The sequence below is a fragment of the Neopelma chrysocephalum genome, unplaced genomic scaffold, assembly GCF_003984885.1.
Source record: "Neopelma chrysocephalum unplaced genomic scaffold, ASM398488v2 Primary Assembly neopelma1_125, whole genome shotgun sequence".
Taxonomy (NCBI): Eukaryota; Metazoa; Chordata; class Aves; order Passeriformes; family Pipridae; genus Neopelma; species Neopelma chrysocephalum.
This window is the reverse complement of record NW_020897787.1, coordinates 2,283,011-2,298,745: the sequence shown is the minus strand read 5'-3', so window position 1 is coordinate 2,298,745 and position 15,735 is coordinate 2,283,011. Positions and strand designations below refer to the sequence as shown.

Here is a 15,735-nt window from a genome sequence, read left to right as displayed (position 1 = left end):
TAGTACTGAGTCCTGGCATCAACCTTTTAGAATCAAATCAAGAGTCTGCATCAACATTATGCCTGTAATCTTTGGCTGTTCATATCACACATGTAAAAGCATGAGCCTTTGATTGTTTAAGATGCCTTGAACTTTGGGTCTTATTTAGAAATTCAGCCTAAGATACCTCATAGTACAGAGATTTTAAGATTTACAGAAATAGCTGTAAATATTTTCAGAATTCGTGTTAGCACAACTTGTTATTTAGAAGAGGTAAATCATGACTTGCATTGTTTCATTTGGCAGCCAACAAAGCCTATGACAAAGTTTGTATCTCAGTTATATCTGGTACTTCACTGATACCACCAGCCATAATAGAATCTGCCAGCTGAGCCAGCATGCGTTCGAATTCCCAATGCAAATGGCTGTTATTAATTGGCGCAGGGCAAAGGCATTCAATTGCAGGATGAATCATCCTCCCCTTTGGGAGGCAGAAAGCAGAGTGCAATCATTTAATGCTTTACCTGTCACAAATGCACTGTTCTGACTACTACTACAGGTTGCTGTCAGTAGGACTGGAGACACTACACTCAGTGTGAAGGGTAACTGTAGTTTTTCTGAGAGCAGCCACAGCCGCATCTTACGTGATTTTACTTTTGAAATTAAATTCTAGTGAGATGCTTTTCTACCATGCTTCAAGCTGTGTGGTTTTGATCGTTTAAGAAAAATAAACCAGCTGCATCTATTAGATAAGCTAGATAATGTGCATAACCAGTGCACAAGATCCCATTCCTTGATGATTTTGCCCTCTGATATTGTTTCACACAAGCAGCTAATTTGAAGCATTCTGAATTAACATTGTAATTAAGTAATGGAAAAGGGACTCCTAGATCATCACACATGTGTGAGAAATGCTGTGAGGCAGAGAGTATTCTAAACTTATGCAGGCAACCTGGCTAGTTCCCCATAAACCTTGTTTTCCGTGGCTTGACCATGGGAATTGCTGCCAGGTAACACACCATGAACTCACTGCAGTGACTGAGTCAGATATGTTCCCTTTCCATAGGCACTTGCTTGGACAGGTTCAGCAGTATCTCAGTTTAGATGAGGCTGACTGCCTATATCCAGGATGCTCTAGGGTTAAACCTCCCTGACTTTCTCCTGCCTTCTAGGGAGGGAGCTACCTTCCCTCTGAAGAGTCCTCATGATACTCTGGCCTTCTTTCTGCAGCAGAGTTGCATGGTTCTTTTAGGGCTTCATGGACTTCTGAACATCTACGTTGTTTGTGATATTACACCAGTATCCATACACAATTTAAAAAATATTTTATTTAAGTTTCCTGTCTGTTTTGCCAAAAGGTTACAAGTTATTCGTTGCACAAAGCAGTCAAACAAATAAGTGCAATACATTATAGATAAGACAAGTCATATAAAAGTATTATCTGTATCTTTAAGAAAAACAATATATATATTTTTAATCTATGCTGTAGCATGAAGAAAAAAGAGTAAAAATTAACAGGCAGTAAAGTGACAATATAGTATAAAGAAAACAGCTGGAAGGAATAAGGAAGCATCTTGCATTTCAAGTATTGAATGAAGCAACTATCAGAGTACTAGTTCTATGAAAAGGGATCATGGATGGCAGTTTTCCAATCACTTATGAACCTATTAGAAATGCTCATGGGAAGTAAACATTCTCTATATAATTCATCATTTACCAGTAAAACAAGTTCTGATGCCAGTCAAGCAGTATCAGGAAGGCCAGACTTCTGAGTCAGTGCAGTAATTCCCCTTTCTAGATGCATAAGAAGGATCAGCATTTATTGAGAAACTGTTCTTAAAAACTTGGCTTCTATGCAACTAGATTGTTCAACACAATTTGTAAAGAATTTGATAAGTGACAGGAGTATATTCAAAATATACTTTTCAAGAAGACCATCCTAAGAAAAGAATTAATGAAGCTTCATTTTGAAGCATGAAAGAACAGGGTTCTTCCAGAAATCCTTCTTTTACATGGAATGCAGAAATTGATGGTAGGAACTGTCTCAAGTGACTCTACAAAACAACTGACTTGCTGTTTTTCCATTCTGTTCATGCTTAGCCTTCTCTTTCTCTTTCCTTAGCCTTTCTCTTCCCTTTCTCTTTCTAACACAAAGTTAGATACTTTGTGTGTTTACAAATACTGCCCTTAGATCAATTACAGGACTTTTATTCTATACTATTCTATTAAATTCTGTAGATTTCATATCAGTAAATAAAAGGAAAAAATCACAATTAATGGCAAGCATTATGAGAAGGCACTTACCAGCAAGCAGTGGGAATTGACCCTACAAAGATGTTGTGCTGCCATCCTATAATTTCATCACAAATTTCAGTATATTTGACTGAGATGTCAGTTTTTAGCCTACAAAGAATAGGCCTATCTCAATATGTGCTCTTCTCTATAACAGTAGCTTCTAACCTCACATCCCTTGTGTATTTGAAAATGTGTTCCAAAGGCCAAAACAGAAGAAGATTTATAATAAAAAGGCCTCTTCCTAATCTCATGTCTAGGAATCCACTGGCAATGGTCTGATTTTAGCCAGCTAGAATAAAAATGAAATAATAAAACCTGTTACTGATAAGGATAATTGTTTAAATGAGAAAAAGATTTCTGCAACCCTCTGACTAGCTGGAATTCCTTCTTTGTCCTGGGTTGTTCTTGTTATCACCTTCATGAACATGCAGCAAACAGCAGTCCCCAAATTATAGAAAACTATCTACAACATTGCCTGTTCACCTGTACTTGAATACAGGAGATCTACTCCCACCCTTCAGTAACTCTCCAGTTGCCCACTGTCCTGGTTAGGGTTCAAAAATAAGAGTTTAAAACTGCAGGATAGATCTCTAAAACTAGTGGTAGGCATGAAACCCAAATCAAAATAGCCTTGTCTTCCATCTTGTCATCTTAAAAAACAAAACAAAACCCCAAGCAAACAAAAAAAATCTCTCTTCTCCATATAGGGTGGTCTCCTCTGAGTAAGCTATCACCTATTGATGAAAGTTGTATAATTTAGGAAGAAGTAATATCCGAAAACATCTTGGCATATCTGTCTTAATCATAATCTCTAATTCCTGTGTGGAACTGCTGATTTTGTACTCCAGTATTTATACCAAGTGCCACAATACAGGTGCCAAAACTATTTGTTGTGTATTACAGAACTCATTAGATCTGAGTACGTTTTATTAACAATGTTGGTCCTGGTCTAGCCAAGAGGATACAGAATTTATCACTTCAAGTTCTAAATGCTTTTGATACATCTTTTCAAGTTTGCAGGTGAATTTGTAGAAATTATATTGAAAATTTAGTATAAAGCTATACTTATGCATTAACAAAATACAAAAAGATAACTAGTTGCATTGCAAATTACTCCATAAATCTCTCTTTAGACTCCATAGATGTTATGATTCATAATACAGCATTAAACATGATACAAGTGTCAGACTAAAGGGTTGTGCCACAGAAGGAAATACAAAGGACCTGGCTGGCTCAAGCTGAGGATTACGTAGGTCGAGGCGACAGGAATTTTGTACTTCTTGTAGAGTTTCACTTTCACCTACGCCCATTACTCCACTAATGTTCTGCACCTACAAAAATTCAAAAGGTTGCCCCTGAAAGCCAGACTGACACAACACCAAAAGCTTTATGCAGCTAGCAAATTCAATGCTATTTCAAGTTACCTAACTCAAACTGTATTGCCAAACCACTTCTGAATGTGAGGAAATCAACATCATTATCCTGTTGTTTGCATTCCTATCAAACACTTCCCAAAATTCAGTACAGATACATTACAGGCAAGAGTCACAGGTCTGGCTGCTCTGTCTTGGCTCCCTCCCTCCACATATGGATGAGTTAGCCAGTAAACCTTAAGCAAACAAAACCATGATCTTTCTTCCCTGAACTCTCAAGGCAGGGTTTCAACATTTCTAATTTAGAAGGAAAAATAAAATTATTAAATTTCACAGATTGGAAAGGTATGATGAATTTGAGCCTCTTCATAATGTCAGTCTGCCACTTGATGAACTTCTCATTATGTAGATATTTTGGCAGATTAACTGGAATAGTACAAATTTCTCTGATTTTTATTCATCTAGCATACCCAGAAGGACAAGTGGAAGAAAGGCCACTGTGAAATATATGCTGTCTATAAGGCTTTGTGTATAATATCTACTTACTTATCCCTGTAAATAAAAACAGCAGGAGGAAGCAGTCTGGAAATTTCAACAGAGGCGTGTGAAAAAGTTACCATTGAGGGGGTCCTTACTCTTATGTGGTCTCCTTCCTCATCCTTTTGGATTTGCTTCTGCCATTTACGTTCAAAGCTCATTGTTATCTAGTTGTTGTGTTTATGGCCTGTTAGTGATCCGGTCATGGCATGAACCTTTTGGATAGCAGCCCAATCCCATGACAAGAATTAAATTGATTTGCAGGAGTCAACATTCCTTACTGCACCAGCGAACACAGCCAGACTGTGATGCTGGTACATCCGCAGTTTCTCCAAACCATAAAGTGATTCTATTTAGAAGTCACTGATGTGGACTTATCAGATTACTGCAAAGAGAGAAACTTCCAAAGAGCTTTGTCTGCTCTCTCTCACTTTCCTTTATTCTGCTAATGCTCTCTTGCCATCTTGGTTTCTTTCCCATCATTTGGAATTACTGAATTAGGTGCTTACATTCCCTCATATCTCTCTCATTCACTCAACAACAACAACAACAACAAAAAAAAACCCACCCAAAAAATAAACAACAGGACACCAACTGTTCCTTTCTCCCTCTTAGTAAGAATCAAGATTAAGTTTGGAGTTTAATCTTACATTTTCCACTTCCCTGAAGACACGGAGGAAGTTTTCCCTTAACACTCCTTTCAGTTCAGTTTCATTCCATCCTCTTCTAAGAAGTTCCTCAATCAAAGAAGGGTATTTAGAGACATCTTCCAATCCCTCGGGGAAACTGTTGGCAAAAGTCACACAAGAACATTCAACACGCATCACTGAAAAAATTTAGAAAAAGATTTTTAATTATTCTTTTGCACATATTGACTTTTGGATTGAGCTCACTTTGGACCCAATTCTTCCTTTCAGAATTCAACTGACAAACAGAAACAGGACTGGGACACAACAAAAGGTTTTTTCTGCACATAGGATTCCATAAACAGAACACAATTTGTATTCTGGAATGAAGATGCATAGGCATAATATATAAGCATGTATATAATGTATAGGCAAAACAACAGGATGGGAAGATATTAGAACAAAAGGAAAAAAGAACCCAACAGAAACTCATGTGTGTATTAATCCACTCTTTATACCTGGCCTTTAGAGTAAGAGGAAACAGCTGCATCACAGATGGAGTTGGCGCAATGCACCTGTGTAACAGAACAAAAGGAAACCTGCAAACACATGATGAGCAGAGGAGTTGCAGGCAATTTTGTAGACTTTGTTGGTTCCAAAGTAGTTTTTCCAAAGGGAATACAATTAGAATAATAATATTGGTTTGAATTCAGCCATTTAGGAAGTGAGAAGCAACCTATTTAGAGCCTTCTACTGAAGAAATTACAATAAGCAAAGTTGATCTATGTCTTGTACTAATTCTTGCCATAATAAAAAGAAATAGAAGTAAGAAGCTGCAAAACCTGCATTAAACAGCTGTTTAAAATTCTATTTTCATGAAACTGTAACATTGTTTTGAGATAACTAATATTTTTGTTATTTTTCTGTTCTGTGGATGTGTGGCGATAAGCATACCTCAAGAAATCTGTACTACCAGGAGTTAGGACCTTAACCACTCCACCACCAATTTGACTGATGATCTTCGAGAAAATGCATGCAATAAAATGTGTCCTTTTGTTGCAAACTGTGTTTTTATTTTGAACATTACAGCTTCAGACCTATGGCTAGCTATCATGGAAGCAGACACACTGGATCTGTGATCATACTTTTCAGATGTGAGCCTGACTTTGACTTTCACTCCCAAGCATGTCTGACCCCAGGAGAAGAAAAAAAAAATAAAAAGATGATGAGTAAACCGAAAGATAAAAATAAAATAAAAAAAAGTTTAGAGTTACACCAGCAAATGCCACCTAATCTGTATTTATTTCCTGCACTGTAACAACACTAGCCCAAGAGTAAGGAGAGGTTATGTAGGCTGTTCACCATTCTCTGCTTGCCTGAAATACTTCCCAAGCCCCAAAAGCAGGAGTGGTTTCACAGCACCAAAACACTTTGGGCTTTCCCCAAGAATAGTGGAGGAAAGAGTTTTGCAGCATCTCTCTGGGCTGACCATTTACCATCTAAAGGCTGAGGCAGCTTTTCTGTCATTTATCTTTGGCTTTTGGAGAAAAACAACCTCTATCACTGATTTTTTATGCACAAAACACTGTCTAGAACACAGGATTGCAGAGTTCACAGGGCATTAGGATCCATTTCCACATTTGTAGCACTGCTTCATACAGTTCTATAAAGGAATCGTTGTGCTCCTCTTTCATAAAACTTGGTTTAGTGCTCATCACAAGAGAACTTGATACCACTCTTTTAGTCTACCTTCTTTTTTTTCCCTTAAATGAACAAAAACCTTCATAATTTAAGGAGGAGGTGTCCATGTATGTACAATTTTACTAACCGTGCCACTCCATCATAGTCACCACCAATTCCTATCGATTCTGAACCTGCAATTTTCTTTACATGGTCAAAATGATCTGAAAGAAAATACCAAAGAAAACATCTAAGCATCCAGTAAAAGACAAATATTACAGTTCACACATACTGGAACAAGGCTGTTCACCTTGATTGTGGATTCTCAATCAAATCCTTTTTTAAAAAAGTCAAAAGATATCCCATCAGACAGCAATCTTCAAAATAACAGCTACACTGATGAAATGCAAATGAGGAAAGAGACATGATCATCACAGCATATTTGTTCCCAACAAGTAGCCCAATTATACCAATAGAATTTTCATTATCCATTACATACTTATGTTTTCTACTCTTAATTACATAGGCTTAAGGTGTTTTCCAGAAAGTAACAATTACTTTGGGATTAATGGTTCTTGGCTCCGTTTGTAAGCGTCATGTCCTCCAGCTACACTCACCTTGTACCTCTTGTTATTGTTTAATGAATATTAGCACCAAAAATACCTAGAGTTTGGCTAAGGTGTGGAAGGAATAAACAAGCATTTTTTTATAACTTCAAAAATTATGCATACACCAGGAAATTCATAGAATTTGTATGAATTCGTTGAACCCACAAAAGCTACATTGACATCAAACCTGCAAGAGTAGAAATATTAACAACTTTTCTGCCACAGGCCAGTACATCTGCACTGAAAGTCACCATGATAATTCCCTTGTTCTTTTTCTGAAAGATATGAAGAGACAAGTGATGAGTGAACACTCGTGCCTTGCAAACCTCATGAGCTTCTTATACAGAACCTTCTATGTCCATGTGTCAGTGAGCACAGCAACACTCTGTAAGTCAAAGCTCAGATGGCAACACAAGGCTTTGCCTCCCTGCCCCCTTCCCTTGGGTTCATTATGCTCTCATGTAGACTGAATCAGCAGAAGTGCCTACATCAAACAAACTTAACCAGAATTTCAAAGTATTTGCAAACACTTCATTTTTGTAGTCAAATACTAAAGACAACCCAAAGAAAATCTCTCAGAAGCAAATATGTAACCTGTTGCTCAGGAATCTGCTTCTAAATCAAATTCAGAGATGAGAAGGTTAAAAGTAAACACCATGACTTGAATGCACAGGTTTGCCTCAGCTAGCCAAACATTGCCATTAAACCAAAAACCAAAACCCCCAAGCAGCAAGACCAACAACTACCTTCCCTCAAAAAATGACAAAACAAAACCAAGAACGATATTACTCACCAGTTGCTGGAGGATATCATCAGGGACATTTCTTGAGTGATTACAAATAGAAAATGCTGATGAATGGCTGAAAATTACTGGTGCTTTTGAGATACTCAGTGCAGCTTTTGCTGTGGAATATGAAGTATGAGATAAATCTATCAGCATACCCAGGCGATTCATCTCCTTTACCACTTCCTAAAACAGATATACGGAAAACAGTGTCAGTATTAAGTTTCCTTAAAGGAAACTGTTTAGCTGATATCTGTAAACAGATAGACTAATTCTGCAGCTGTCAGCTAGTCGTAAGCATGCTATACCAGTATTGGTTTCTTTGTACCTATTACTTTAATAGTAATTTATTCACTCACAATTAGCTAGCACACCACCACATGCTCAAAACTTAGAAAACTTAGTCAATCTAAAATAAGTCATTTGAACTGTTATCCACATCTCACTGATTCCACATATGAATTCATACATCTGATCTGAATTAAAACAATTTTTCTAAATAAATCTAGTGCTTCTTTTACCCTAAAGAACATCACAGGGAATTTGGTTTGACTGAGCCCCGATCATCTCCTAACTATCAAGAACTTCCAGTAATTAATTTTTAATGACAAGTTGCTTTTGAAAAGATAAGGCCAGAAGTTGTTAGTTGCATGACAGATTGCCCAGATTAGCATTTGAAAGAGATTCTTACTTGGCCAAATGGAGTCAGACCAATAACATTAGGATAAAAGTTGTGTATTCCTTTAGATGATGATTCAGACCTTAAAAAGGGGAGCGAGAGAGGAGAAACATCATATTATTATGGAGACTACAGTGTCAGCAACTGAAACCTCTTACCCTACACACAATAAAAATGTTTACCATATCATATAGCCAAATGTGGGGACAATGAGCTACATAATAAGTATCTTGTTTAGGCAGTGCTTTTTTTGTTCATAACTGTTTTCAAGTTCACGAATGTTGATGTTTGTGAAGCAATGCAGGACAAGCAGAGAGGTGATTGTTAGAAATTTTCTGATTAAACAATCTTCCATGAGAGAACAAAGAGACACTGCAATGTTAGTTACCTGTCTGCCCTCTGTGCGCAATTCCCTCGTCTCTCAGTCAGTGCAAGAAGGTATTTTGTCAATCCAGCAAAGAGTAGGTGCTAATATTCTGATATAGGAACTAAATACCTATCTCTGTAGTGCCACATGGGACCTGCACTTTTGAGGTGGCCAGAGAGGGCAGTGTTGAAGGCTGCTGACAGCTGAGTTCTTACATAGCATTTACGCTCTTTTATCTACATCATATGCATTTTTAGTACTTTTCTTTTTGTCTGTTTTGCCCTATGTAACTTTCCTAATATAGCAAAGGAATAGCAAATTTACCATCTTTATGTTGTTAACAAGTTTAAAAGTCTCCAACTGTCAGCATTACAAGCCCTACATAACAGATGTAGTCTCCCACTTGACACATGGCAAATGATTTATCCCCCAAACCTATCATCCTTGACTTGGTTCAGAGTCTTTCACAGGTTAACTCTGTGTCTGAATCCATATTTCTCCCATCATGGAACTGCCACTCCTTTACATTAGACAGACACACAAAAAATGCACATTAATTACCAAGGCGTATTGCAGGAATGTGTTAGAGTCATATAGCGAACACCCAAGTCATAATACATCCTCAGCGTTGCCAAACTGCTGTCAATGGAGTGGCCACCTTCTATTCCAATCAAACATGCAATCCTTCTACTTTCAGAGATACCTGGAAACAACAAAGGGAGATAATTCCAAAGTAATATCATGACAGATAAGAAGACAGCACTACTGAGCAACAATTGTTTTTGGAAATTGCAAGCAACGATATTGACATTTTCACAGAATAGGAGCTTATAGTAGTACATATTTATCTGGCCTGGAGACAGACCATTTATAACGCTGCTGATGCTTTTGAGAAGGCACGCAGGATCACTCTTGAGGAGAAAAGACAACGCAGAAAGAATCGAGCCTTGCAGAATATACCATCTAAGGAGTCTTTCTGCTGTGTCTTTTGCAACCGGACGTGTCTATCTCGTATTGGCCTTTTTAGCCACCAACGCGCTTGCAAAAAACGTGGGTAGAGCCCTTCCCAAATCTTCGTTCGCGAAGCCTAGCCACGATGACGATTTATCTGGCAAATATTCACACTACTGCAGCGGACCTGGATGGTGCACAGAGTCCACCACTGCAGCCCAGTGGAAAAGTTGAGGTAAAGTTACTCTTTAAAGCAGGATAACTTGCCTGCTTGCAGGTCCCTGTCTTTTGTGCATACCTCCTGCAATCACATTTTCACAAATTCTTTTACAAGAGCGAGCATTACCTTGGGAAGTTGTCACAAGTTCCAGCTCTTCATAGCTGTTACACATCCTCTTGACAACATCAATTTGCTCTAAAGTCAGACGCACAGCATCCTTATTCTGAGCGCTGCAAAGAACATACACTGACCAAAACTGAAAGAGACGTTGACAAGTAAACTAGATAACTTGTGTTTTGACTTGGAAACTTCCATTTGCTAATAGTTCATGAGCACAGACCAAAATAACTTCCTACAGTTTACAAGGGAGTTGCCACTATCATTTTTCCCCAAAAGAAGACTTATGATGCAAGACAATAGCATCCACTCTAGACATGATTAAAGCCTCCTGACACACCCAGCTACTCCACAGTACATGCAGGAAAGCAGGTGTAAGCTTCCTTTAATTTATATATCACAAAACGAATGCTGCTGTTTTGACTAACAGTACCTGAATTATAAAACACAAACTTTTGAAACACAAATGTTGTGAAAAAGTGTTGGGGGCTTTTTGGTTTTATTGTATTTTTCTTTTTCAACATAAAAAGCCAAAATCAAGGCCAGGAATACTTGTGTGATTGGAAAGGAGGCAAATATAAAAATATGGTCTCAGACTCACAACCATGGCAGTACATACCTGAGCTCCCACATAACCAGCCTGAAGTTTCACAAGGTTTGTGTGGGTCTTGTTGAGTTCTCTTAAGTTGACTCTACTGATTCTATTTTGGTAAAGTATTCTCAGTTGCAGTACAAAGTCATTGTGGCTAGAATCAAAAACAAATTGGGCTTGTGATAGAAATAAGATGTTCCCTTTCTAAGCAAAATGTAATTTCTTCCACTTCCCTTAGACCATTAATTGCCAATAATCCTTGCAGCAATAGATGCTTAAAAGTCTCCCTTCTTTTCTGCCTTTTCTGCTTCTCACCCCACCCCACCAGTGAGCAGGTTGGGGGTGTACCTTACATTGGGAGGGGGCACAGCTGAGAAAGCTGACCCCAGCTGGCCAAAAGGATGTGCCAGACCGTATGGGTCATGCTCAGCATATAAAGTTGGGGAGAAGAAGAAGGAAGGCAGGAGACATTCAGAGTGGTAGTGTTTGTCATCCCAAGAAACCACTATGTTTGATGGAGCCTTGCTTCCCAGGGATGGCTGAACACCTTAGTCATGGGAAGTAGTGAGTTAATTCCTTGTTTTGCTTTGCTTGTGTGTGGCTTTTGCTTTCTGTATGAAACTGTCTTTATCTGAACCCACGAGTTTTCTCACTTTTCTGATCCTCTCCCTCAGAGGGGCAAGTGAGCAAGTGGCTCTATGGGGCTTAGTTGCCAGCTGGGGTTAAAGCATGACACCTGACCAGAAAATCACAAAGGTATTTAGAATAACCCAATCCTATAGTAAGTACCCTCTGACCCAAAATTCCTTCCCGATACATCATTGCAACAGGAGCTAAGTGCTATATGCTGGTAACAACCTATGTCTCTACTGATCCAGACACACTTCAGCATTTTCTCCTGACTTATCAGGATTCACAAAGAGGGTTTAGTTGAACATGTTTTATATACCTATCGATTAAACGTGCATCTTGCATCAGCTCAATAGCTCTTTCTCTCATTGATTTCTCATAACTTAATGGCACAATATCAAAAAAGAACATCAACAGCCACAACAACTTTGTTGTGTTTCTCTTCATTTCCATTTTCCAGTTTGCTAAAGCAAAGAAATACCACAGTTATTCGCTGATGACAATGAAACAGCAAAATTTCCAGTCTGTGGAGGCTGGAGAGCCGAAATGCCTCTCCTTCTGGTAAGGCTGGTGTGAATTCTACAGTAGGAAAGAAAAAAATAAAGAAATAATGGTAAACAGAAGGGAAAATAGCATTGGAAACTGTGAAATCGCCACCTTCTCCCAAAGATTTTAAGACCTCTGGCTATTGTGCTTTTGTACATATAACCATTCCTTAAACTCTGCTGCTACCTCCAGCTTACTGCTGAAGAGAATCAACTCCTCAGTGAGAGCTGGCAGGGTGAGCCTGACACACCCCAGACTCGGACCTCCCAAAAAGCCAGAAATGAACTGCTTCTGAGTAAACTGTCTTCTTAAAACAAACAGCACATCAGAGTATTTTCAGAGGAAAGCTATTGAAATCTAACACTTTCCCAAACCTTATCAAGGACAATATATGCCAAACCTGAAAGGGTTACTTTATTTGCATGAGGAAATGGGTATGACAACAACTTCAAGAGTAATCAGAGCACCTCCTGCACTTTTTTAAACACTTGGACAACAGTCTTTCAGGTGTCAGTAGAAAAGCATTTTTTCCAAACAGATCAGAAATAACTCCTATTCTATGTAAAGTAAGTGTGAGATCTGCTAGGAGGTGAAAATACCTTTGCGGATAAAAGATGAGTTCACCCCCACCCCATTCAGAGTTATTGGCAGCATTTGCTGTAAAGCTGAGAAGCACTTGCGTTCTTCATTCATGGGAGTGACATCCTAATTCGAGGCAAGTACCCTCAGGGAGGACAGAGCTATAATGAAGCAGGATGGCCATATCTGCCATATGAGGATGCAACGACGGGAGTTTGCTCTTGCAAAATAGATAGATTTTAAAGGAAAATTTTGCAGTTAAAAAAAAAAAGAAAAATAATCTTTTTCTGCATTCTTCTGTCATTTACCATCTTTGGAACTATGGGTAAGCTGCCTGGCCCCTCCTCTCCTTTCCAGTAGGCAGGCCAGACCTCAGTGCAGAAGGTTCAGTAAACAGCTGCTATTTAAGTGGAGCAAATCTCAGTTAGGAATGGCATTCCTTTCATCCCATTTGGAGTCCTTATTTTCCATCTTATTTTGTATTAAAATACTTAACAGCCATTACATTAATATTCAAATTCGTTGAATTATTGTGCCAAATCAAATATACAAAGTGCAATAAAAGAGCTCACTGCTCAAGATAGTAACATATCCTGATGAATGAAGAAGGTTCATCCCCTCCACAGTCCAGTTATGCTGAGATCTTGTGGATAATCCTAGTGTAGCTCTGAATTACCTACTTCAGAACATGGCAGCAGCTTATTTGCAAGACCACAGAGAACAATAAGTGACCAGAACCCTAGGTGAAACTTCCTTGCTGACCACGGACAAAAGCATGGATTCTCCCTATTCCTGAAGTAATAATTAAATATAATTAGTAAAACATAAATATTAAACATACTTTTAGGAGCAGAACATGCATCATGCTATGAAGTATATTTTTGAGGAAATATACTGATATATATATATATATATATTATATATATACACACTTTGAAATTCACCTTGTCATCAGGATAGTCTCTCAATTATTTCTCAGTTTTTGCTTGAAATTCTTTCTGCCATCACCAGCTCTAAATCATCATTCCTGGCATGTCAAGCCTATCTGTTCTCCTGCTTGGAAACCACCTTAGTGCTGTATTACAATTCATAGTTTCCAACCTGCTATTCTTTCCTACCTATGCAAAGATGTAATGAAGTGCCACCAAGCAATGAGAAAACACGGTGCCGTTAAAGTTATTGCTGTTAAAGTTATTGCTTCAAACAGCAATAAAAGGAAATAAATACAGTAGTGTTTGGAAGGCATTTCAGGATCTCCAGGGAAGAGAAAAGAACAAGCAGAATAGCTTGCCCCAAACTTCCTGGGGAAAAGAAATGCCCTAGAGGTAATTACAGTATTTCTGTACACAGACAAAATGTGTTGCCCACATTTTCCAAATTAAAAGAGAGCACTTTGTTTTATTCCAGTCATGCCATACAAAGGAAAGATTTTGAGAAACCGTGATTACTAGAAACACAACCATCCTCAAAATCCTTCCTCAGATAGGAGTTGTAGGAATAGGTGTGCTTTCAGAAGAATTTGTAACTGGAAGGTCGAACTCGTTTCACTTAGGAAGCCTTTTTTCCTTTTCCCTTCTGCATTTCAGAGAAAGTTGCAGGGAGAGCTGTGAGTGAGATCTCTCTCTCTGGAAGGCCGAAGAGATAAGGTTCCTTTGCAGACACATACAGGGCCTCCTCGAGCCAGAGGGAGGGGGAGGAGAGAGAGAAGATAAAAGTGCTGAAAGAGCACTGGAACTTGCCTTTCCCCTGAGGCCCGGTGCTGTCTTGGGGCACTGTGAGGTTTTTGTAAGTTTTTAGTGTCCTTGCCTCAGGAATAAACCTTTTTTGAATCCTTTCCACTGCTTTGGCATTTTGGGGGGAAAATACCTGTGCATATTTACTTTACAGGAGTACAGGCTTAGAAGTTTTTCTTCCAAAAATGTACATCAGAAATATGCATGCATTGTGAGACCCAAAAACTTTAATGGAACACAACTTCTACAAAACTGTAAAGATTAGAGACCAGTCAGAAGTTGTTTCTTTTCTGCTTTGTGGCAACCATAGAGATTTCCCTCAAATGTCAAAGCACAAATACAGACATACCCTTTTACCACAAATGCAGACTTTGTTACCATAGCGAAAAAAAAAGCCATGTATCTCTAATCTAGAAAATGTTAAATTTGTTTGTGGCAGCTCAGCATGCAAAATGTTAAAAAGAAAAGGTAAAAAACCTGCCCAAGCAACAGAATTCTAACAAGTTAGCACCACAAATGTAAATTAGTTTTTGTAGGCATGTTTTGGTTTTAAATTCCTCAAACCAAAATGCAGGTCAGATCTGCAACCTGGGCCTCCAGAACTCAGCCAAATCCCAACAAAACAACTCCAAATGGAAAACTAAGATTTTACATCTTATTATCTGCTACTAGCCTTGTATAGGATAGCTGCTATCCTAGAAATCTATGTAATTTGTCCGTTCAAAATTCTTAATGAGAAAGTAAAAAATTTTGTTCACATAATAAGACTGCTCTGACGCTATAAAATATGCTACCCATTGTAGATTTTGGTTCAAATATTTACTGTTTTTCAATCTGTATGAAGTCCATAGCAATTTTCAGGAAGAATTTTAAGCAGGAACTGTACCTACAAGTTCTTCAAGTGGTTTGGCTACTAAAAGAAATTATACTAATCTATACATTACCAAATCTCTATTCTGTCTATATTACAAAAATGCAAGCACTACACAAAAATAAGAAGATGGTATATTAGCGCTCCTGTTTAAACAACATTTAAAATACAAAACCCGCACAGCTTTTTTCCATGCTGACTGAGCAGAGTTAAAAAGTGGAAGTTAGCATTACATTTATAGCTTTTTGTTTGTTTGTTTAGCTAAAGGCTCCTTGGAGCAGTTTACCTTCTTAGGATAATGCAGCTCAGTCGAAATCCACATTCCACTGTGTTGGATCCAAAGTTAAAGCTTGGCACTGAGTCTGCCTGGCATCAGAGCAGCAAGGAAGAAACGTCCTCTATTTCTTTAGCTCACGTCACATCACAGGCTTCACACACAACAGGCATTTGGAAATTGCCCCTCTCAGAGATGCAAGGTCTGTGAACGAGCTTTCAGCTCAGCTCCACCCACATGGGAACCCACAAGCCTTGTGCTGTGCCGTGTTCGAAACCAGGCATTTCCTCCCTC

At 38.4% G+C, this 15,735-nt stretch overlaps 1 protein-coding gene across 3 annotated transcripts; it reads right to left on the bottom strand.

Annotated features, from left to right (window-relative positions):
* Positions 1-1,297: 1,297 nt before the first annotated feature.
* Positions 1,298-15,675, bottom strand: LOC113974814 (dipeptidase 2-like). 3 transcript variants are annotated; one of them, XM_027698315.1, is made up of 11 exons: positions 15,454-15,675; positions 11,758-13,355; positions 10,836-10,962; positions 10,226-10,355; positions 9,490-9,631; positions 8,574-8,643; positions 7,892-8,068; positions 7,286-7,373; positions 6,639-6,714; positions 4,835-4,970; positions 1,298-3,605 (listed from the first exon to the last, which is right to left on the bottom strand). In XM_027698315.1, exons 2-11 carry the CDS (start codon positions 11,889-11,891, stop codon positions 3,420-3,422), a joined length of 1,266 nt encoding a protein of 421 aa, XP_027554116.1. In that variant the 5' UTR covers positions 11,892-13,355; positions 15,454-15,675; the 3' UTR covers positions 1,298-3,419. The 3 variants fall into 3 exon arrangements, with proteins under 3 accessions (XP_027554116.1, XP_027554117.1, XP_027554118.1); XM_027698316.1 differs by having other exon boundaries at positions 11,758-11,902; XM_027698317.1 differs by lacking the exon at positions 11,758-13,355 and having other exon boundaries at positions 10,226-10,329.
* Positions 15,676-15,735: the final 60 nt, after the last annotated feature.

Coding starts and splice junctions, on each gene's coding strand:
- LOC113974814 (XM_027698315.1), bottom strand. CDS start 11,891: ATGGAAATGAAGAGAAACACAACAAAGTTGTTGTGGCTGTTGATGTTC. Junction 8,644..9,489: donor CATTCCTGCAATACGCCTTG/GTAATTAATGTG, acceptor CCCCTTTTTAAG/GTCTGAATCATCATCTAAAG. Junction 6,715..7,285: donor TAATATTTCTACTCTTGCAG/GTTTGATGTCAA, acceptor ATTTTCTTTCAG/ATCATTTTGACCATGTAAAG.